General features: G+C 37.3%; 1 protein-coding gene across 10 annotated transcripts in view; it reads right to left on the minus strand.

The window, feature by feature from the left end:
• LOC117411380 (utrophin-like) overlaps positions 1-22,690 on the minus strand; it is a 236,303-nt gene that overhangs the window by 44,590 nt on the left and 169,023 nt on the right. For all 10 annotated transcript variants that reach the window (XM_034018793.3, XM_034018795.3, XM_059025174.1 and 7 more), the window contains 4 exons: positions 20,841-21,013; positions 20,313-20,469; positions 4,632-4,761; positions 2,046-2,314 (listed from right to left, as the gene is read on the minus strand). In XM_034018793.3, the coding sequence (XP_033874684.3) occupies positions 2,046-2,314; positions 4,632-4,761; positions 20,313-20,469; positions 20,841-21,013 (729 nt within the window). The remainder of the gene's footprint in view (positions 1-2,045; positions 2,315-4,631; positions 4,762-20,312; positions 20,470-20,840; positions 21,014-22,690) is intronic.

A 22,690-nucleotide genomic window follows, 5' to 3' on the forward strand; every position in this document is an offset into this window, starting at 1 on the left:
GTGCTTTAAGCAAGCAAACTATAACCAATCAATACATACTTCCCCTTTACATACTATATGATGCTGCCCTGACTACAAGAAGTCAACACTGAGGTAAGTGTCAAAAGACTCCTTAACCTAAGATGGCGGCTTTTCACTTCCTTCCACAAAATGGAAGACAGCACTACCCAATGCAATGGGTAAGTTAACAATAAAACAAGGTTTTACAGCAAATACATATACAGTCAACCTCGGTTAACTCGACTGGTGGATAACTCGACACCTTCACTTAATTTTCTCCACATAAAATATATGCATCCTGCCTCTTAATTTGTGAATTCAACACTGTGCTTGTAACTCAACACTTATTACCGTTACCAAAGGGATACAAACTATTAAAAAGACTTGTGGATAACCCGACACTGTCGTTTCACGTGACTGACCTCTGCCGAAACGGATCGTTCATTCATTCATTCGCAACTATCAAGTGTAGCTGGTTACAGTGTCAGTTCATAATGAGCGAGAAGCGAAAAATTAGTTCTTGTTCAATTGGCTTTAAAGCTCAGGTTAGTCAGGATAACAAGCTTGTCAGCAGAACTTTCAAAACATGTGTTTTTGCATGCGAAACAAATTGACAATGTTTGATTTCTGTGTGAAACTAAGTTGTTTATTACACTTTTTGTTTACCAAGTTAACAGTATAATGTACATTCGTTAACTTTTGCTATTTAAGCCGTCAAATTAGACAGTACCTAAAAGTATAGTCAACAGTTTATGCAGAGTTTGTGGTTGGATTGTTTTTTGTAAAAATAACACTGTAGTTATTTTATTAATTCTTATTTAAATCGAACTGTAATTGATTCATTCACTGCAGTTCTTTCAATCATTTTCATAAGGACATTTAACTAAAAATAAACTTGGAAATACTGTAAACGTGTGAGTTCTGTTACTTATATGCATGTTAATGCCATGGCTCGTGTGCACTCGTGGGGTGTTCTGTATACAGAGGCAAACACAAAGGTTGTAAAGACTTTACTTTAACACAGCTAGACCCATGCATCACGCTGACAATGTGCACTTTTCCATTGTGATAGTGCCTCAAAAGTGGTAACGATTATTTTTAGGAACCTGCCCCCTGCAGGACAGTGTAAGTAACAATTTTTTTTTATTATAATTTTTTTTGATGCAGTTACACATTTGTTTAAAAATCACAGTGTTTAAATTAAAAGCGCTGTTAAATGGAAAGTCTAACCAACTACATTGCTGGTTTTACAATGTGAGGGACCTTGCTTCATTACATACTGCTTAAATATTTTCAGGGAAAAATTATAGCCAAGAAACATCAGCATTTGCTGCCAAAAGCATTACAATACAGTTCTACTATATTTCACACCAAAGGTGCATTCGTAGTCTGTTTGATGCTAGATTGCCCCCAATCCAAGCCAATCTGATATTTCAAGACTCGATAGAAAAAAAACAAAACAAAAAAAACAACAACAACCGTGAAAGCATATTTTCCCACCAGAGAAAACCCTTTTCATACTTTCATTTCATGCTCAGCCCATTCATAAACAGAAGTTCGCAGACAAGGAACATGAACTCAGGTTGTCCTTTACGCAAGTCTAAAGATCCAAAATTGGGAGAAAGGCTACATATTCTGTTGCCATGGTCACATTTTTGTGTCAGAAATAAATTCATAGAAGAAATGCTGTATTAAAATAACTGCCCCTTCGATTTACGAGAAGAAAATTTACATTTTACAAATTATGTGGTTGAAACTTTTGTAAATGGTTAATGATGCAATATAAAACAGCACAAATGGTTAAGGTACACAACTATAAATATTACTAATGTTATGGAAATATTAGTTCTTAAACTTTTAATAAAGACTAAATAAGTGTAACCAAGAGAAATCAATCACTGTTGATAGTCCAAGTTTAATGCTAATCAGGGTTTGTAAAATTTTATTGAGCCTGTATTGAAAAAAAAAACAATTCCTTTTCCATAGGTTTTCCTACAGAATGCACCATTTCCAATATTATGAATTGCCTGGTTATCAGTACTTACTGTGGTTTTGTCAATGTGATCTTGCAAGGAGTCAATGAGGAGGTCTCCTACTGGCTGCCAGCCAGTACGGACACTCTCTGCCTCAGTCAGGTGGACATCCAGCTCATCCATAGCTCCCTGCAAGTCCTGCAGCTTGCCCAGCGCCTTATCCACCTGCTGTTGCCAGCTGCCGGCATGGGCGTTCAGCCTCTTCCACTTCTCCTTCACCTCTGCAGACTGCTTGCGGATGGCTTTGGCGAGTCGCTGGGCTTTCTCTTCTGGAGTGTGCTCTGCAGAGAAAGGCGACAGCGTTACTACTTCACAAATTCATGTGCAGTGCTCCCTCAGTTGTCACTTAAGTTTTGTGTTCTAGTGTAAACAACAACGTCACCAGATTTTCAATTGACTTGTCTTCAATGGCCATTGGCCCTGTTGAAATGTTCTTTTTACAAATCAGAAGATGAACCCAAATCAAAGAACCCAGTGCAATGAATCCTTTTTAACCAAACCTGTTAACTATAATCAAGGTAACAACAGAAAGTACAACTAATCCTCCCTCAAACTAGAAGTAAATGACAGGAGAAACTGGTGAAGATTTGGCCTGTAATGTATCAGTGCAGATGTGTTCAGTATGCACTGTTGTCTACTCTGGTTGGGTCTGAGTGGTCTGTGCTCACCTGATGCCCTGTGAATCCAAAGAAAAAAGGTCAGTAGTTGCTGCACTGAACCAATAAGGAGTAAGGATATTGGTTTGAAAGGCTTTTAGATAACTTTCAGAATATAATGTCACAACCCTTACATTCATTATGGATGAACTGTGGCAATTCCACGATGTGGTAAATATGTACCGGCCACTGCGTTTATTATTTAATGTGTGATTAATGGAAAGTTACATATACAACACATGTTAACTATAAAACATAAAGTACTCTGGAGTATAAAGCCATTCAGGTTCTGTGCGAGGTCCCCGACATATAGTACATGAGTAATTATGAAGACAAAACATCCGATGATAACTGTAGTACATTTCTACTTTTAATAGAGTGGGTTCCCAGAGAGAACACCATGGAGATATTGATGTATCGAACATAATGCTTAGCATTGCAAGTGACTAGTCTGGTTGATTTGTATTTAATGACCTGATTAGAGTTAAAAGGTAAAGCAAGGACAAAACCATTAAGTTTGTGTATGCCCAGCTAGAAAAGCTTGGAACGTACTTTCACTTCCTCCACGGAATCAAATCCTTTAAACAACTGTACCCGCACCAGCCGTCACAGGAAATTATTGTGATGTGTATGACCTTGCTAAATTATACCCATAGCTAATTCTGCCTTATCTAATGAAGTCTGCATGTCTTGCCCTTCCTCTGTAGCCTTCACAGTAAGCAGCAGAGTGGGTCTTAAGTTGATTTAATGTCCCCCAATTATATCAAACATGTTGACTTCTCCACGGGTCAACAGGCACAGAGGCAGAGTAAGGGAAGCAATGACAGTGTCAACATTATCAACAGCCTCAGATCATTAAACCAAATATAAGTGCACATGCCACATTCAGAACGGCAGAGAATTTCTCAAGGCTACTACTATTGTAAATTACATTCATATGAAAATGTGACTTCTAGCATCTTTAAAAAAAAGTCACACGTTCCTGCTACTGTGGTGGTAGTATTTATGCAGATTTAAAAAAATTCAATTAACTACAAATTATAGATCCCAGGTAGACACTGGGCTATCCTCAAGTCTCAACATTCAATAGATGCTGGCTTGTACATTTCATCTGAAATCTGAATTAAATCTCATCCTTTTTGATAAAGGAGCCAATTTCTGTTTTCCCCCTGTAGTCACTCAGGCAGCTGGCATCTGCCCACTGCTTACCCCGACTTCGGATCGGATTACAGGACAACATTTATATTCATCAACACAGCCAATCTACAGAATTATTCTACGGTTTGTTTGTTATTTCTCACAATACATCTGTATTGCTTTCATCTCAAAACATGGAAGACTTAGTTCAATCAATTTTACGAGAGGGTTTGAAACAAAACAGCACAATTTAGTGGAGACTTAAGCCGTCTTAATCCTTCCACCCACCCCCTTTCTCTTATTATAAGCCTTTGCTTCTGAATTTAATTCAGAATCATGCTAAACAGAAGAAACTCAAACATGATTAAACAGGTAACAAATGCACTATATATATATATATATATATATATATATATATATATATATATATATATATATATATATATATATATATGGCGAGCCATTTAACACCTTTATTTTAAATGATGAGGAAAATCACTTTTTGCTTAAAATTATAAAAAGATAATTTTTGATTGAACTAAAAATATGTAAAATTATAAAATGCAGCTATCTTGCTTTGGCTTGGTGTTGTTGTTTGGTAATATTCTTTTAATTGGTTAACACAGACCAACTCGCACCTTCAAAACAGGTGACAGATGAGATATACATGATCCCTTTTTTACCATTAGTGTTACAGTTTGATAGCAGGAAACAGATGTGTTTCAATTTTGCTACTGCCACCAGTTCACATGGGCGTAACAGTCTTTTCCACACTGAACTGAGAGCATCACAGAGCCAATCTGACCTGCTTTGGGTTGCAAGTTTCGCCGGGGCTCTTCGGGACCCTCAATGGGCTGATCTGCCAGGAACATTCTGGCCTGGTCCAAGGCATTATGAACAGCCTGCTCTTTATCCTTCAGCTCGTAATGCAGCGCCTGTAAAAGAAGAACATGTTTAAACTTCTAAATTAATGTAGTGTAAAACAATGACAAGGTGGCAAGCTGCACTTTCCTTGGAAGGCAAAACCCCACTGATAATAACTGCCATGCTTTTAATAGCTTTTATTTCTGGTTACACCCGATGCAAACATGTGATTGAAATTATTATTTATTATTATTATTTATTTCTTAGCAGACGCACTTATCCAGGGTGACTTACAATTGTTACAAGATATCACATTATTTTTACATACAATTACCCATTTATACTAGGTACTAGATTGAACACACAACCCTCCGGTCAAGATTCCAGAGCCCTAACCACTACTCCACACTGCTGCCCATTTCATGTCAAATTCCATTAATTGGTGTGCTCGAATTAGTGCCAAGAATTTGTGTACAACTTAGCCTTTCCAAATTAGTTGAAATATTCTTAATATAGTTAAGTTTACAAAGCAACCAGAGAATTCCAGAAACTGACAAGTTTAGTGCAGAAACCAGAATATACGTCAAGCATATTACCTCCATCATCTTGGGAGGATAATTCTGCATTTTGCAGTTGCCAATGTAATGTGGATAATAGGGCTGGGACAATGCATTGAATCATTGGAATAACCATTGATGGATAAAATAACCATCAATGGTTGAACCTCCCCCCCCCCCAGAAAAACGCATCTATCAGTTCATTAATATGACCTTTTTTATTAGAACCTGCAAAATTTAAATCAACACTCTTATTCCTTGCCTTTCCTTTGGTTACTTTAAATCTGGGGTTCTCAAACTCGGCCCTGTGGCTGCTGGTTTTCATTCCAACCGAGCTCTCAATTACTTAACTAGACCCTTAATTGAACTGATAATTTGCTTAATTAGACATTTTTACTTGTTTTCACCTCTTGAAAAGTTGCATATTTCAAGTTAGCTATAACATTTGATAAGTAACTTGAACTGCAACTGTAATAGCTTGTGTTTATGACAACACGGACAACGTGTGCAGAGCAATGTCTTTGCTTTCTGCAAGCGAGCGTGCTGTGTTACTTTTTGGTAGCGTGGCAAGTGTGAGCTGTGCAGGGCACAATATAAATCTCTGCATTCAGAAAAGCTTGGATGATGTATGACAAGTCCATATCGTAGCGGCAGCAGAAAGGAGAATGGTTGCACATTTTAAAAAGAGTGAGATGTCAACAAGCCCTTTAAATAGGAAACAAACAGAAATGCTGAACACAGAACGCCTTCTTGAATTAAAATGTCCAGTTACTGCTGTTTCGTCAAACCCAGATTTGACCAAAAAGTCTGACACAGCTACTTTAGATCTCACGACTGAGCAGTGGAAGCTAATGGCTGAGATACTATCTCTACTACAGCCATTTGAAATGGCTACAGTACTTTTGAGTGCAGAGAAAAACATTACAGCTAGTTCTTTGTACCCAGTTGCAGCAGGGATAAAACACAGATGGACTGAAGATCCTGATGAAGAGAAGACACCGTCTTCTTAATCAACTGATTTGCTAATTCCAGTTAACCGGAGTTTGAGAGATAAGCTAGTGCGTAATTTGTCTCAGCGATTTTGTTACATTAGCTGAATGACCCCAAGTCAGGAGGTTATGCCACTGCTTTTTGTGTCATTTCTTGACCCCATGATTTCGCCATCTGGATTTCCTATACGAACAGACCAAAGCCTGCATGTCGGATGAACTGTCTTCCAAAGTTGTGAGGCTGGTGGAGAACAACCTCGTAAATGACGGAAATTGTGCCTGTACATGTGAGTGCAGCACAGAGGACTTACCTGTTAAAAAGAAAACGAAGACCGAACAAGCAATGAAATTGTTACTTTGTGGACGGCAACACACACTACTTCCAAGGAAACCTTAATCCAACAAAAGATGATTTATGCTTCTGAAACTCCATTAAACATCAGCAAAGATCCCCTGATTTGGTAGAAAAATAACCAGACACGCTTTCCCAACCTAGCAGCCTTGGCAAAGAGCATGTTAAGTATCCCTGCAACATCAGTCCCGAGCGAGCATGTGTTCAGCAAAGCAGGGATGCTTGTGAACAAACTCAGTTCTTCTTTGAAGCCTGAGAATGTGGATGCTATAATATTTCTGAATAAAAATAGAAAATAAGCTCTGGAGAGAGCACAGACTTTGTTACGTTGGACTTGTAAATCGTTATTCTTGTGTTCTCTGTTGGAGTTTTTTTTTTCTCTCTAATCCGGTTGCTGTCAAGACATCTTAAGGTAAGATAGTAATATTTGTTATGTTTTATTAACTTTTTGTGGGGAGCCGACAGTGTGACTAGACATAAATAATACGAAATGTGTAATTTCAAGTTCAAGAAATGTTTACTTTTCGTGACTAGATTTGATGAAAATATACAGTGCCTATAGTAAGTATTCACTCCCCTTGGACGTTTTCATAGTTTGTTGTGTTACAACCTGAAATGTTGATGCATTTAAATGGGATTTTTTCCCCTTTAATTTACACAACCTACTCAACACTTTGAAGAGGCAAGATCATTTTTATTAGAGCTGTGAGTCTTTTGAGGTAAGTCTCTACCAGGTTTGCACATCTGGATCGTGCAATATTCGCCCATTCTTCATGGCAAAATTGTTCAAGCTCTGTCAAGTTGGATGGGGATGGTGGACAGCAATCTTCAAGTCTTGCCACATATTCTCAATCGGATTCAAGTCCAGGCTTTGACTGGGCCACTCTAGGACATTCACTTTCTTGTTTTTAAGCCACTCCAGTGTCGCTTTGGCTGTGTGCTTGGGGTCATTGTCCTGCTGAAAGGTGAATCTCCGTCCCAGTCTTAGGTCTTTTGCAGACTGAAGCAGGTTTTTCTCAAGGATTTGCCTGTATTTAACTCCATCCATTTTGCCATTGAAAAGCATCCCCGTAGCATGATGCTGCCACGACCATGCTTCACAGTAGGGATGGGTGTTACCTGGGTGATGTGCTGTGTTGGGTTTGCGCCAGACATAACGCTTTGCATTTAGGCCAAATAGTTCAAATTTTGTTTCATCGGACCACAGAATCTTTTGCCACATCTTTTCAGGAGTCTCCCACAGGTCTTTTTGCAAATTCCAAGCAGGATTTTACATGGGCTTTTTTCAGAAATGGCTTCCTTCTTGCCACTCTTCCATACAGGCCAGATTTGTGGAGTACCTGAGCTATTGTTGACACATGGACAGTTTCATCCATCTCAGCCATGGAACGCTGTAGGTCTTTCAGAGTTGTCATTGGCCTCTTGCTGGCTTCTCTGACCAATGCCATTCTTATCCGGCTGCTCAGTTTGGGATGACGGCCTGCTCTAAGCAGATTCTGGGTGGTGCTGTATACCTTCCACTTCTTAATGATCAACTTGAATGTGCTCCAAGGGATATTCAATGCCTCTGAAATCTTTTTATACCCCTCCCCTGATTTGTGCCTTTCCACAACTTTATCCCGGAGTTGTTTTGAAAGCTCCTTGGTCTTCATGGTAGTATCTTTGCTTTGAATGCACTACCCAACTGTGGAATCTTACAGACAGAGACAGGTGTATTTAATCTTAAATCATGTGAACCACTTTTATTGCACACAGATGGACTCCATTTAACTTACTGTGTGAATTCTGAAGGCAATTGGTTGCACCTGAGCTTATTTAGGAGTATCATAGCAAAGGGGGTGAATACTTATCTAATGAAGACTTTTCAGGATTTTATTTTTAATTGATTTGTTTTTTCACCCCCCCATTTTTTCACACATTGAAAGTGTTGAGTAGGTTCTGTAAATCAAAGGAAAAACAAAAATCCCATTTAAATGCATCAAGATTTCAGGTTGTAACACAACAAACTGTGAAAACGTCCAAGGGGGGGGTCAATACTTACTATAGGCACTGTATATGTACTTATTATTTACACGTTTATTTGGCGTTATGAAAAAACGATGCATCGATAGTAAAAAAAAAAACACTATCGTCCCAGCCCTAGTGGAAGTCATGCCAGAATAGAGATGGAATGCTGCCTGCACATGAGGTCCTGTTAACTCTTCTTTCTTGGTGCTTTTTTTGTTTTTTTAAATCATCCAGTGGAGGTGGTATTGAAATTACATTTGACCATAGTTTCTTTCCCTTGTTATTGCTATCAGTCAACAGTAACTATAGTACAGTATTCTAAAGGTAGCTCTGTGGTAAAGTGGATTGGGAATATTTTTGCAGGACAATGCAAAAATATATGCATATCCATTTTAGTAAGAGGACTATAAACAGTATTACAGCCCTTAAAATAGGTCTGCAGTATCTTGGCAAACTTTTTTAAACAGTTTTAAAAAAACTTAAAACGAAATACAGAATCAAATGTCAATGTCACTTTAACATGATGTCAGGAAAAATTGAGCTAAAATCTAATAATATCATCTATAACTTTCAAGCACTCAATAGTGCAAATCTTTTTATTTCTAAACTCCTAATAACCTGTGTGAACAGTCTACCCTGGATTACCTCAAACCCCTATATATTGTATCAATCGATTAGTACAGTTCAAGTGAGCACTTCAATGAATTAATTATACCTGACATGAGAGGAAAGTCAATCCAAGCTGTACGTTAATGTGACCGTCATTTAACAAAGCTGTCATTATCCCTCCTGTATAAGTGCTCCATGCAGCATTTAATTGCAACAGGAGGTGGTGGGAGGGGGGCGGGGGGGATTTTAAAAAACATCAATTTAGGTAATGTTGCTAGACCTGCACAGTTTTATATCACATTTTGCCCAGAACAATCAAAATAATTTGATCATAAGAGTTGTGTCACTTCTGCTATTCAATATACAAGGTGACAAACAACCACATGACCTATTGGCTTAAAAAAGCACTTGCAAATTGAATTAAACACTCTTGGATTTAATGCCTACATAGAGAGGCCTGTCCCAAATGTACTGCAAGAAAAAAAAAGTATAGTACATCTGCTCTCCAAGTACTATTCATAAGAAACAGGCATGTCCCATTATTATTATTATTATAATTGATGATGATGATGATGATGATGATGATGATGATGGTGTGTGGGGGGGAGGGCGGGGAGACAGTCACAAATATGGCAACCAGTTCTGGTCAGAGGGGAGATCAAGACCACCACCACATTTTGCCAGAGGTATTTATCCAATATATTTAACAAATATCTGAAAATATCTAATAGCCTGATATATAATGTCACCAACACATATTATCTCTTCATATACATATGTAAGTCAGTACTGTATCTAAAATAGTATCTGAGATGTGAAGCTGACAGTGATGGGTTTAGTTTATTTTTAAGGAAAGTGATTCATGGCTGATCATTGACATTTGCCACTGTTTAACGACTGTAGTTTGGACAAGCATAGTGTCCAATTAGGGAGCCAGTAGAAAGCTACAGACGGAAAGAAACATTTCCAAATAACTGTAATGCCCTTAAATATATATAAAATAAATAAAAAAAAAAACATAACAAGCCCGCTGCTCTGCACAGCCACTGATAATACCTGCGTGATCGGAGGCTTCTGCTGCCTAACCCAACTGAACTGACAGAAAAAGACTTCCGAAAACAAAACAAACACCATGAGCACACAGCAGCTGCAAGATTCTACCAATATTTATAGCGAATGACCATGGCCTCATATCAGAGTTTATGCACTTTTCTTTACCATTATAAAAGATTATAAATGTTTAAATCACAGCAATTACAAGCTTCAGTTGCCGTTGGTTTTACGCTGTCCTCTTTGTTGCTCTTGAGGGAATTTTTGTTCCTTTGAAGAGAGACTGGCCAATCCATAAAATCTATGATGCACTTTGTCTGATACACACATTCTGCCAATTCAGATTTATTACAATTATTATGTAGTCATTTTTTATTTGTTTGTCCTTCAAAAATCATAAAAGACCCTTAACAAACGGGTGCATGATTTAGGTTGAAGTGATTTTAAGTTGATGACTGGCAATGTCATTTTTTCTGTATCTATAATGATATTGGGGATGGGAGAGCATGCTAGAATATACAAATGAGAATAAACTGAATAAAAAACATTTTTAAAAAAAGAAATGCAACCGATTCAATGCAAATGCTAATTTTCTGGCATTACTTGCTGCCAGTTGTGGTATCAACTATGTCAAGCTTGTCCCCACGGTATTTAATTTTTCTACAAATGACAGGTCCCATTTCAAGGAGTACTTATTTTACACTATGACTTTCATAGAGGCTGAATAAACCACATCTGAGAGAAACACACCTGACCACTTTTTTCAAAAGGTGCGTTTGGTGGGTTTAAATCTAAAAACACAATCATCAGTGTGTTTGCTGCTACAGTACATCAGCAATATAATCCACTGGCACTGAATAATAAAAATCAATAAACTGGCATATATCTTTAATGCACTGGCTACAGCAGTAATTGCAATGTTCACACTACCTCTTAAAGGCTAATGATGTGCAACAATGACTTTACTTTATTTATGCCCACCTCATTATCCCACTGGAGATAACAAGGCCAACTTTAGAACACTGAAGTCTGGCTAAAACAGCTGCGTAACCCGCCCAAATACGTTTTCTTTGCTTTTGTGTATTGGGACAATCCCAAGAAACAACCGAGTCACAGAGTTACAGGAAAGGCTGTGTCTCTGGCAGGGGGAATTGCAGCCCTACCCTCATTTAAACTGTCAGCTTGCTATTTGAGAGTTTGGGACTTTACCACAGAGGTCAACGCTAGCTTCTGGAAGGGGTTAGGTCACACAGCAGTGCTGTGCTTCAATCCAAATGAGGGATCTGTTAAATGAAAGCACTTCTGAACCTTCAGAGGCTTGGCAATATATTAGTATTTATTTATTTCTTAGCAGACACCCTAATCCAGGGACTACAAGCCTGAGCTTTCTCACAAGACAAAAATGGTTGCACTTTGCACAAGTAGTTGCTAAGATTCCATGTCAAAACAGGATAACATCTAACTCCTTAAACATATCCTGCCATTAAGATGAGTTACAGTCTGCTGGAAATATGCTGTGCATTTCTAAATCAATGGCTTTAATCTCAGTGAAATAGAAAACAGAGGTTGTGAAACTGTAGGAGTATTACAGAGGTCATCAAGTCGAGAGGTCAAATGGCAAATGTAAAACTCTATGGCAAGGATGAAGCAATAGGACTATGCAGCTACATGTGTGCAATTTCTTGATTTAAAAACAACATCAATGGGCTCACACCTATACTAATTTTCAAGTGTGGCATCCCTAAAGATTAAGTAAATGCCTGGCTTTTAAACTGCTTTCCTCCTATTGGAATTTAGGACATGATCTGCAAGTACAACAATATGCACGCCACCACTGTAAAGCAAGTCAGTACTAGAAGAAAGTACAGTAAGCAGCTAAACTATTGTTCTGCCTTTACAAGGGAGGAGGTTTAAAAATTGCAGGTTTCAACTGTTCCTGCCACAAGAGCTTGTCCTTGGTGGTGTGTAAGGGGTGGGAAGCTGCCAATGTTCATTTCACTGTACCAAAGGATTTCTTAATTACTATGAAAACAGTCAGCATTAGAAATTCTAGCCCACAGAGGCAGCCACACATGAAACGATCCCACACGTTAGATCTCCAATCAGATTAGTTTTTATATGTTTGTATAAAGGTATATCATTTCTGGATAAGCAATGTTGGTTCAGCATAAACTCAGTAAACTTGTGCAGAAGTGCAGAAACGAAGAGAAAACATGTGTAAGTATTGTCATTTACGATGCAGAATTGGGTAAATACAGTACATGCAGCGTGACTAACGTGATTCATGCAAGGTCACACCACCACCACATTGCTTTCTTCTAGCTTTCACTCCGTCTTCACACTACTCTCACACTGCCTTCACGTGACATTCTTATTGTGGTCGGTGAGGGAAATGCAGCATTACAGACAGCAACATGTGTTGAATGGATGTAAACACAGCGCATGAAAACAGAGGGCTGTCCGATAAAAGTGGGGAGGGAAGAGAGTTGTTTAACAAGAATGGTAATTTTGGTTTCATTATGTACACAATACATTTGCTTTTTCCCATATGTTTCTTTGTATCTGATTTTGTTTCATTATACAGTATTACTGTTTTGTAATAGTTATATTCAATATCAATCTGGGTAGAATAAACACAGTTATATATTACTTCCTTTTCTTTCTTAATTCGGTAATTTTTCAATATTATAAGATTCCATTTTCTTTTATGACAACACATTTTTATTTTCTTTATAACAATCACTGGTGTTAATCAGTCAAATGTAAAACAAACAAATACCTGTACTTAAATTAAAATAAATCCAGCCAACAGTGTGTAGATGTGGTCTTTCCAGATACACATGGTTATTCACAACTCCTTCTACAGTATTGTGATTAATTCTGCAATTATAAAGATATATTATGATAACCCAGGCATCAGCTACATTCGATGTTAAGCTTTGTTGTGATGTTTGATTTATTTAGTTTTCTAGTGACAGTGCTTAATAAGAGAATATATCGTAACATGATGTACTGCGAGGACCCCAGTGCTTTTTTTCTCTAACATACTGCAAAAGAAACAGGCTGCCTAATTTAACACTTTCACAATGTCGCTTTATAAGAGATTTGTATTTAAAAGGTACATAATGACCTTTTTACTTTATTGTTCCCATGTGTTGCTACAACTGTTTACGTACGGTGTGTGTATTTTTATTTTATTTTACATTTTGACCACTTTTTTAAACTTTTAAATTGCATTCCCTGCCTCAAGATGGCTTCCCATGTACCCGCATGGACCTTTCAGAACTACATTTCCCATCATCCTCCTGCTCACTGGTAAATCCATCTCAGTTACATACGTGAGCTGATATGCTTCAGATACCACACCTTGAAAACCGAGTGATGCGAGCTACTTCACTCAATGTTTTTATTTATGCAACTCAAGGTTGTTATAATAGTAGAAAACACTAATGGAGCCTTTGAGTAAATTGTTGATGCTTCAGAGTAGAAAAATGCAACATGCCTAAGACACTTTCACACACAAACATATATATATATATATATACACAGATATAAATAAATACCAAAAAAACTTTGTTTTGCACACACATTTTAACGTAACAGCGCAGTGCACAAGAAATGAACACACAAACAACCCTCTGGAGCTTTAATCATTTTATTTATTTTTTTACATTCCGGTAGCGCTTACTTTCTTTTTTTCTACAACAATTGGCAGCACACGGTACAGATGAACAATGAAGCTGTTGCACGCCCATCCTTGTTTTCCCGAATTCCTGAATAAAAATAGATCCCTATTTTTTTAAACGTATCAATGAACAACCCTTTTTTATCTGTGAAAATAACAAAAATTCTTTATTTTGTAACACGCATTATTATGCTAAACTTTTTTTTTAAAACATCACTGCTGAAGTGACACTCTGTAAAGAGCAGTGCTGTACAAGCATTTAGCTCGCAGTGCCAGTGCTCCACAGCGCCCCCTTCAGTGCCCGACGACACTATCTCAACGCATCCTTCACTCAAGCTTCACGCTACTTTCACAGACCATTCCAGCAATGTCCATGCGGCGCTCACTCTATATAAATGCAGGAATCCTGCTTGAATCACATTACAATCACGCTCCACGTACTATATGCTTATCATCTTTTCAATTATCAGGAATGTAAAATTCCTGTTGGGGAAAAAACAAAGATCCAGACAATGAGCCACACCTAGATGTTTCAAAGGACAAACATAACATGTATTATTATTTATCAGTAAAAAAAAAAAAAAAAACACAAGATTAAATGAATGTAAAAGTTCACAGCCTGCTTAATAATAAATAAACTATTCGCATTTGTGGCCCCCCTACTTAATTGCTTTGTTGGTTCACAGCTGAACACTAATTTGCATGGATCAACTCTATACTACACTGAAAAAAATGTATATTGTTTGGTCATGGTGACTGAACAAAGGGTAACTTCCATACAACTAGAAACAAACCCAGTCAAATACACAGCTGTTTGCATAAAAGGTTTTTCAACCACTGCTCAAAACAGCACAAATAAAGACCAGAAACTCCCATGGGTTCCATAAGGACCAAAGATCATTAGAGTCTTAGTTATGACAAGTGCTCCCCACTGCCATATTTAAATATAAATGCTGCTTAGCAATATACACCTTGTTATTGTTTTTACTAAATGTCATGGCCACCAATACAATTTAGCATACAGAGTGAGATTTGAGGCTTTGGCATTGCGGTAGTTTTCTGCGATACCTCATTTAGGGATACGATACCATGCACAGTATCATGATATTCCATACTATCACAATACTTTAGATTGTATGTCCATTACATGTTAAATGGCTGCCAAATTCCTTTTTTTTTGTAAGTGCAAAGTGCATAAGAGGCTAATACACAGTTAACAATGCTATAGCATGGTGGAATGCTTGCTATACATACAGTATATATATATATATATATATATATATATATATATATATATATATATATATATATATATATATATATATATTCTGCTGAAAACAAGTTCCAGGGTATTCAAATGTCATTGCCACTGACAGATATTTTGAAAATCACCACTTCCAAATAATGTAATAAAATCAGTTCACCGGATTAAAAAAAAACATATTTCTGGCAAACTGCTTTACTAAAAACGCGGCTAACATACACAATTCAATAGTGAAAAATTCAAAGTTAAGCATTATATTTAATGTTACATTTCTAAAACAAGCAGGCCACTAATGTAGATGCCTTCCTCTTATGTGCTATTAGAACAGAATTCTGTTTAAGCATATTCAAGCTAAATGTCTGTCAAACGCCCATGTGCATCTAAATAAGAACACAGACATTTTATTAGTGAGAGGAGGCCATTTGGCCCATCATGCTCGTTTGGTTCTTAAAAATCTTGCAAAGAAAGTGAATTAGACAAAAGACAACCACTCTGGCTACTATAATAAACTTTAAGTACTTTTTTTTATTGCTTTCATGCTGAACTTGTAGCCGTCTGCATTGGTGGACTTTTGCATTGTGACTGAAGCTTTAGGTCCTGTGCTTTCCTCTGCAGGTGAAGCGTCACATTGATCCTGTTAGGGAAACGGATATGCTGGCAATGAAATCTGTATTCATTCTGGTCTTTCCACTGCTCATGCATGCAATTCAAAACACAGGATTTTCACAGCTATCACATTACATGCACATAAAATACGGATTAACACAAAAGCCAAAGAATATAAAAACACTGCTAACATTTTTGACATGTTTTAATTACACATTTCGGCAAATTATATTTTTGCTCTTTCTAGCAAATGCACTGTAATGACGAAAATAAACAAGCATCAATGAACTCCCCTTTGATGAGCTTCTAGCACATTCCTGTTATGTGTTATCTTTGCTGTGACTTTTTAAAACTTGGATTCACTTACTAAAGAACGGAAGAAACTACAGTAAAAGTAAACTTCGGCAAAGAGATCGGGGTGGCGATCTGAAAGATGTTTCAATAAATTGGTGGCATTTCCTTTGTTTTTTACTTCTTTATAACACTTTCGACATTTTGACTGTCCGCGTTCAAACAGATTGCTGTTGTCATCTGGCTGAAATCCAAAATAGTTCCACATCAATTCTCTCTCTGGCATTCGCCATTACTGCTGCAGTAATTAATTTTCCCAGAACGTGCAGGGTAGTTGGTCACTTCCGCTAAGCGGAAATAAGTAAGCTTAGTTCATACTGTTTTTAAAGCAAACAAAAAAAGCTCAAAAAACCCCCCAAAAACCTTTGATATTTTTATTTCACCCCAATAATAGGTATCGTAGGATTTTGGTTTCAAGATGTACCGCAGAACACTATATTGTGGTGAAAGCAAATTTGTTGGGTCCACCATTCATAACCCAAATGTCACATGACCCCAGTATAGTATGTCAGCCATGTTAGGTCACATGTCAAAGGGAGGGGTGCTGTTGGAGTTTACCAGAGTGAAATGACAATCGCATACAAGATTCCCTCACAGGAATGTTTAAAACTGTGTGGAAAATCCATAAAGCACGTGTATGCAAAGTTGACTGCTAAACTCTTGCAAATGCAGTTTTTGGTCAGTGCAGTAATTGTGAACTAGTAATCTTCAGAAGATATGCCATCTGTGTTGAGTGACATTTATTCTTCCTACCAGGCTAGAAGTTTCTTAATTGCCCACTTAATTACCCAATTAACCATGAATTAAGTTTGTATGTATTTAAACTTTAATTAAGCATCCAATTCAATTAAACATGGTGTTAGATGTTCATTAATCAATGCCTGGTTGTGTTACCGTTAACTAATGGAACCAAAATCGTTCACAATACATCTGTGTATTATTCTACAAAAGTCTGTTGCAAACTATTATTTATTCAAATAATTCAGATTATTCAACCTGGAGAGCCCTTATAGTTGATATGAAGTGAGATCTGATGCTTCAATTCTTTGATTACCATTAACGGTCCAGCCTATACTCCATTCACACTGCATTTTTGTTGTAGTTAAAGTGAAGCTTGATCGATTGCAGAGCTATCCTGCCTCAAGGTCTGACTCGCTGCAGTTGAGCTTGTCAAGCAGTTTAAAATCATTTTCAATCACTAGCAAAGCTGTTTTATAATCCACAACTCTGCATGTATTACTACTGTAATTTCAGTGACCTTTTTTTAAGATGACAATGCACTGTCTGATGCCCAGTGTTAAAACAAAAAAAATATATAAAGGCTATCATCTTAGCCTTTTATTTGACCCGATAGAGTGTGTTGTGTGGGTTATACAACCAACAAAATACCAAAACACTGGTAACTAAAAATAAAAACTTTTTCATGGGACTGCAACATAAAAAACAGAATGGAAAGAAAGAGTGACAGCAACAGTAGGGACATCTCAGTGTATACACTGGGATCAAGCCGAGAACTTGATGGGGTTAGGCTTCCAGTACCACTTTCAGTACATTGGTAATTCCATCTCAAAAACGTAAGTGGGTAATAACGATGGTTTTAAATATCATTTTTGTAAACTCATTTTTATTTTTAAAAATGACCTTTCTTATTATTTTAGGTTAGTCTTCAGACTTTTCACTTTGAATTGAAGCCCATGTATTCTACATAATCATTGTAGAATCTCCCCCTGTGCATGAGGTACATGGTTAGGACCCCACCTGACTCCATGTATGGTCTTACTGTATATGCAGATGTAAGCAAGCTTGTTCCAGGTGAGGTCCTAGTACCTAGGAGATGGTCATTATTTTTTAATCTACAGTTAAATTAAAAGGACTACACTGGAGAACAGCACCATATGACTACCTGACATTAAAAACAACTTAACATATGTACCTCACTGGATACATCCTACAAATGGAGCAAATACACCTTGGTCTTATACCAAGCTAAATAATACAGTATATACATATTGCTCTATTTATTTTCAAAAAAACGTTGGCCATACCATTCTATTCATATATTTACTTTCATACAACTGAGAACTTATAAAATAGGAGGATTTTTTTTTATTTTATCCTGCAATAATGCCTTTTAGTAAAATCTATAAAAGTACAATTCAGCTATTCATTTCATGCACTCTCATCAGTCTCAGCTGAAGAGAGATGATAGAAATAAAAAAAGCTACCCATTTTATTTTACACGATTAGTTTTCTGAAGAGGCAGACTTGAAAGAGCCCCAAATCAGACCATTGTAAAAGTGGGTATGCTGCAACATGCTTTAATCTGACTGGAATAAGTAGTTCAGAATGCAGGACAAAAATAGACACGGGTCAGGCTAAAGTTATGATCTTTGCTGTGATAAGCTACAACTGCAGTTTAGGAAACAATTGCTATCTAAAGTAATTTTGGGTGCATAAAAAAGTTATAAGGAATGATAGCCTGCCTTTGAATTTAAAGATTGAGTAGTTGTAATTTGTAGAAGATTAATGACCAGCTACAGGTTTCATGACAAAGAGTTCACATCTGTGGCCTTCCTGATAATTAAATCAGCACAAGGGAGTCGGAGCTGTAGGTTTTTATTTCTTTCACTTCTCTTCTACTGTCTCGATTGTCGCTCCCTCAGTTTATTTTTTGTATTATTTCTTTCACCTTCTATTTGCTCTAACTGCAAGTGGATACAATTCATTCCGCTAAAGCTGAAAAAGGCTTAGCCCTGACGACATTTTTTCATTATTGTGTCCTGTTAGATTACAGCTTTAAAAAAAAATAATAATAAATAAAAAAAAAAATTACTATATGAAAGGGTTTTGATATTTACTCTACAATCCCTTGACATTTTTTATTTGAAAACTAAAGCCAACTGGAACGGAATGGAGAAAGAAATCCTCAGTCTTTCCCCAGATTGCATCAAATAGACTGGGCATAAAATATAAAGGAACTGGAAGAAAATGGAGAGTGCAAGGAAAGGGAAATCTGCCTTGCAAGAAAAGCTCACTACAAAAATAAAGGGAACCTTTTAAGCAATTCGTAAGAAACTGACAACAACTCTTTGAGCCTGGCTTTCCTTCCTTCCATTACACTGGGATTTCTGAGCACTACCTAACAGTGTTTACTGAACTCATTTGAAACTCTTATTGACCAACTGTATTGAGCTTTGGGATAATTTAGTGCTGAATACAAAGTCTTACAATGATTGTATTGAAAATGCAATTAATCCTTATTTCAATTATACATTACGTCCTGTAGAACAAACTCTCAGATGGCCTTACCTCGTTTCCGAAACAATTTTATGCCATTTTCCCTCAAAATCTGGCAGAGATATCTGCAAACCAGCTAACTGCTCCACAAAAATGTAAACAGGTGTGCTTATATTGCTTACTACTGTGTGTATTGCTTTGTATCAAAGCTTACACATTAAATGTTACAAAGCATGGAACAAAATCATTCCTTAACATTTAAAATTAACCAATATTATATTTATCTGACAAGTAAATATTACCAAAATACTTTCTTTTATGAACTGTATTACTGCCTTCACAGGTATAACTCAACCCAAATTCTCAAGAGGGCTTTGGACATTACCTCGCACAGGAAGTTAATAATTCAAGCCCGGTTTGTGGACTTCAAAACTTTACCACTCAACCAGCGATTTAAAAGAATGGGCTTTGTTTACTTTAATCACCAGTATTAATCACAGAGTAATATGCAAGTTCCTCCTAATGTATACTGAGGGTAAGCTTTTATATCCATTATCTTATTGAAACAGCCCAGCTATACATTTCAAAACATCTTAGCTTTGCAGTACTGATGCTTGTGGAACTGGGATAGCTGGAAAGATGAACTAAAAGCCTGTCTTATATATCTAGCTGTTAAAGGTTGAAATACTCTGCAGGGACTCAGACCTGCTTCACTGCACTCATATCCATTCTGTGATTTGATCTCTCATACCAGTCAAGGACTTGGTTCTCAAGTGAGTGCATGGTGGTTCTTTAAAGAACACCGTTAGTTGATGAACGCTTTGAACTGTATTATGAAACTATGTGAATTGCAAAATAAACAAAACCAAAACTCCAAAATGATGAGAATCGAGCAGCAATAGACTCTAAACTTACAGTGCAGTGGCTGTGCTGCTGTTGCAAAGTTGGGACATCTCCTCCTATCGGCATCTGTTTCTTCAGCCCCTCGTCTTTGAGATTCAGCCACCTGCACAGATCTTCCAGTGAAGCCAGTAGCCTGCTCCATCTCTCTGCACTAGCCTCCAAATGGGCCCTTAATAACAAACAAACGAAACTCAAATCAGAATTATTTTCACCTCTGAAAATCTGTATATAAAAATACTTTTATTAACTTTTTAAATCATGTTTAGTATTTCTAGAGACACTATAATATATTCTTTATTATGCAGTGCAGCCAGGGGAATTCCAATGACAGATTTCATTTTATATCACTTGGGCCAAATTGTTTTTAAAGAAAACTTTATATGTATGAAGATACACAGTACATTAAAATAGGCCCTTAGCCTCTTACTTATCATAATATTTAATCCTTTATGCTTGTAAGTCCCTGTCAATCAGCATTACCTGGTAACAATGTAAAACATATTTCTTATCTTCCATGAAGAAAATAAGTGTTTTGCTGACCTGATGTTAGCAGATTTTGCCTTCAGCTCGCTCCAGCGCTGGTTCATGTCATCCAATCGATGCTGGAGAAACACAGCCTCATCAGAGCTTCCCAGAGCCTTCACCATCTTGTGCCTGTTGCCATCAATGCTCTTAAAGATGTCATTGTGAGCATCAATCTCTGCCTGAATGTCCTGCAGAAAAAAAAAACACATTAGGAAACTGAAACAAAGTAAATTTATTTTGAACTATGTAAGAAAGCATTTTTACGAAGTTAAAAGTTTCATTGACTATCTCTATTCAATGTACACTTGCACAAAAGTCTTTGCATTTTTTCACCCATAGTGCAATGAGAACTACAAGGGTGTTTTCACCAAATCAACATGTGCTCGCAAATGATTATACTCATAAATCTATGAATAGCAGCCACAGTTTTGGAGATGATTTACTGAACAACTTGATAAAAAAAAAAAATTAAGTGTTTCGTTCCCCTGCCATTATGATGTACATTTTCTGATCAATCCAACAAAGTTATCACAAGTTATAACCCTTACGGGGCTCCCGAGTGGCGCATCCAGTAAAGGCGCTCCGCATGGAGTGCAGGATGCGCCCTATAGCATGGAGATCGCTGGTTCGAGTCCAGGTTATGCCATCGCTGATCATGGCTGCGAGTTCCCAGGGGGCGGCGCACAATTGGCCAAGCGCCACATGGGTGGGGAGGGTTCAGGTTGGCAGGGTAATCCTCGGTTCACCACGCACCAGCGACTCCTGTGGCCGATAGGGCATCTGCTGGTCTGCTGTAAAAAAACACTCAGATCTGTTTTGTCCTCCGGAACTATGGGTCTGGTGGCTTCGCTGTAGACCTGCAGCGCAAAAAAAGACGGCTTGGCAGGACACTTTTCGGAGGACACGTGTGTCTGCTGCAGTTTCTCGAGTCGGCGCGGGAGTTGCAGCGGTGAACCAGGATAAAAATAATTGGGCATTCCAAATTGGGGAGAAAACCAGGGTAAAAACCATTTGCGACAACTAAATAAAAAATAAAAAATAAAAAAAGTTATAAGCCTTACAAGCTTTCATTGAAAAGGTATGTGCGCTGGCTATGCAGCTAGCACACATAATAAAGACAACAATGGAATGTGTTATATAATTAATATACATTAGCCTTCTTGATGCAATTGTTCAATCAGCAAGGAGTTATCCAGGGAACACAACAAGTTTGAGATATTCTCTCCAGAGCCATCCACAGGAGTGAGTATGCCCAATCTGTGAGCTGAAGTGTTCAACAAATCCCTAGCAGCGTGAAAAGCAGTGCGGAAGAGGCCCTGGCACTTTGGAACAGAAACACTAGCAAATGCTCCAACAGAAAAATGGCCCATATCCAAACCAGTATTTTCTACAAGCATTCAATTCAAAGCTTTATGGTTTTAAACAAAGAAAACAAACAAGCATGATAACATGTAAAGACATGGAACAACCACTGACTATTATTATTATTACAGTCGTAAACAAAAATACATTTCAAGAATCACAGTACAAGTAATAATACAATTAAGAGCAAGATAAATACAATGACTTTGGTTCTAGCACTGAACAAATGAGTACATTTCTTCTTTTGTATTGTAAACTAAGCCTGCAATTGCTGTACAGAGGTGATGCTTACATTTTGAAATTCAAATAAATTTGATTTGATCATGTTATGTGTGCCAAAAATGACAGTAACTGACCTGGTGTGAAATGGCCTTTAACAAAAAAAAAAACAACTTCAAAATACTACCCTTCTTGCACAAAATGAGAGTTAAAAAAAAAAAAAAACTTCGTTTTAAAAACAGAAACACAATGGCTCATTCTTATCTGGGAAAACTACATTTCAA

The sequence above is a fragment of the Acipenser ruthenus genome, chromosome 6 (assembly GCF_902713425.1).
Source record: "Acipenser ruthenus chromosome 6, fAciRut3.2 maternal haplotype, whole genome shotgun sequence".
NCBI classification, from domain to species: domain Eukaryota; kingdom Metazoa; phylum Chordata; class Actinopteri; order Acipenseriformes; family Acipenseridae; genus Acipenser; species Acipenser ruthenus.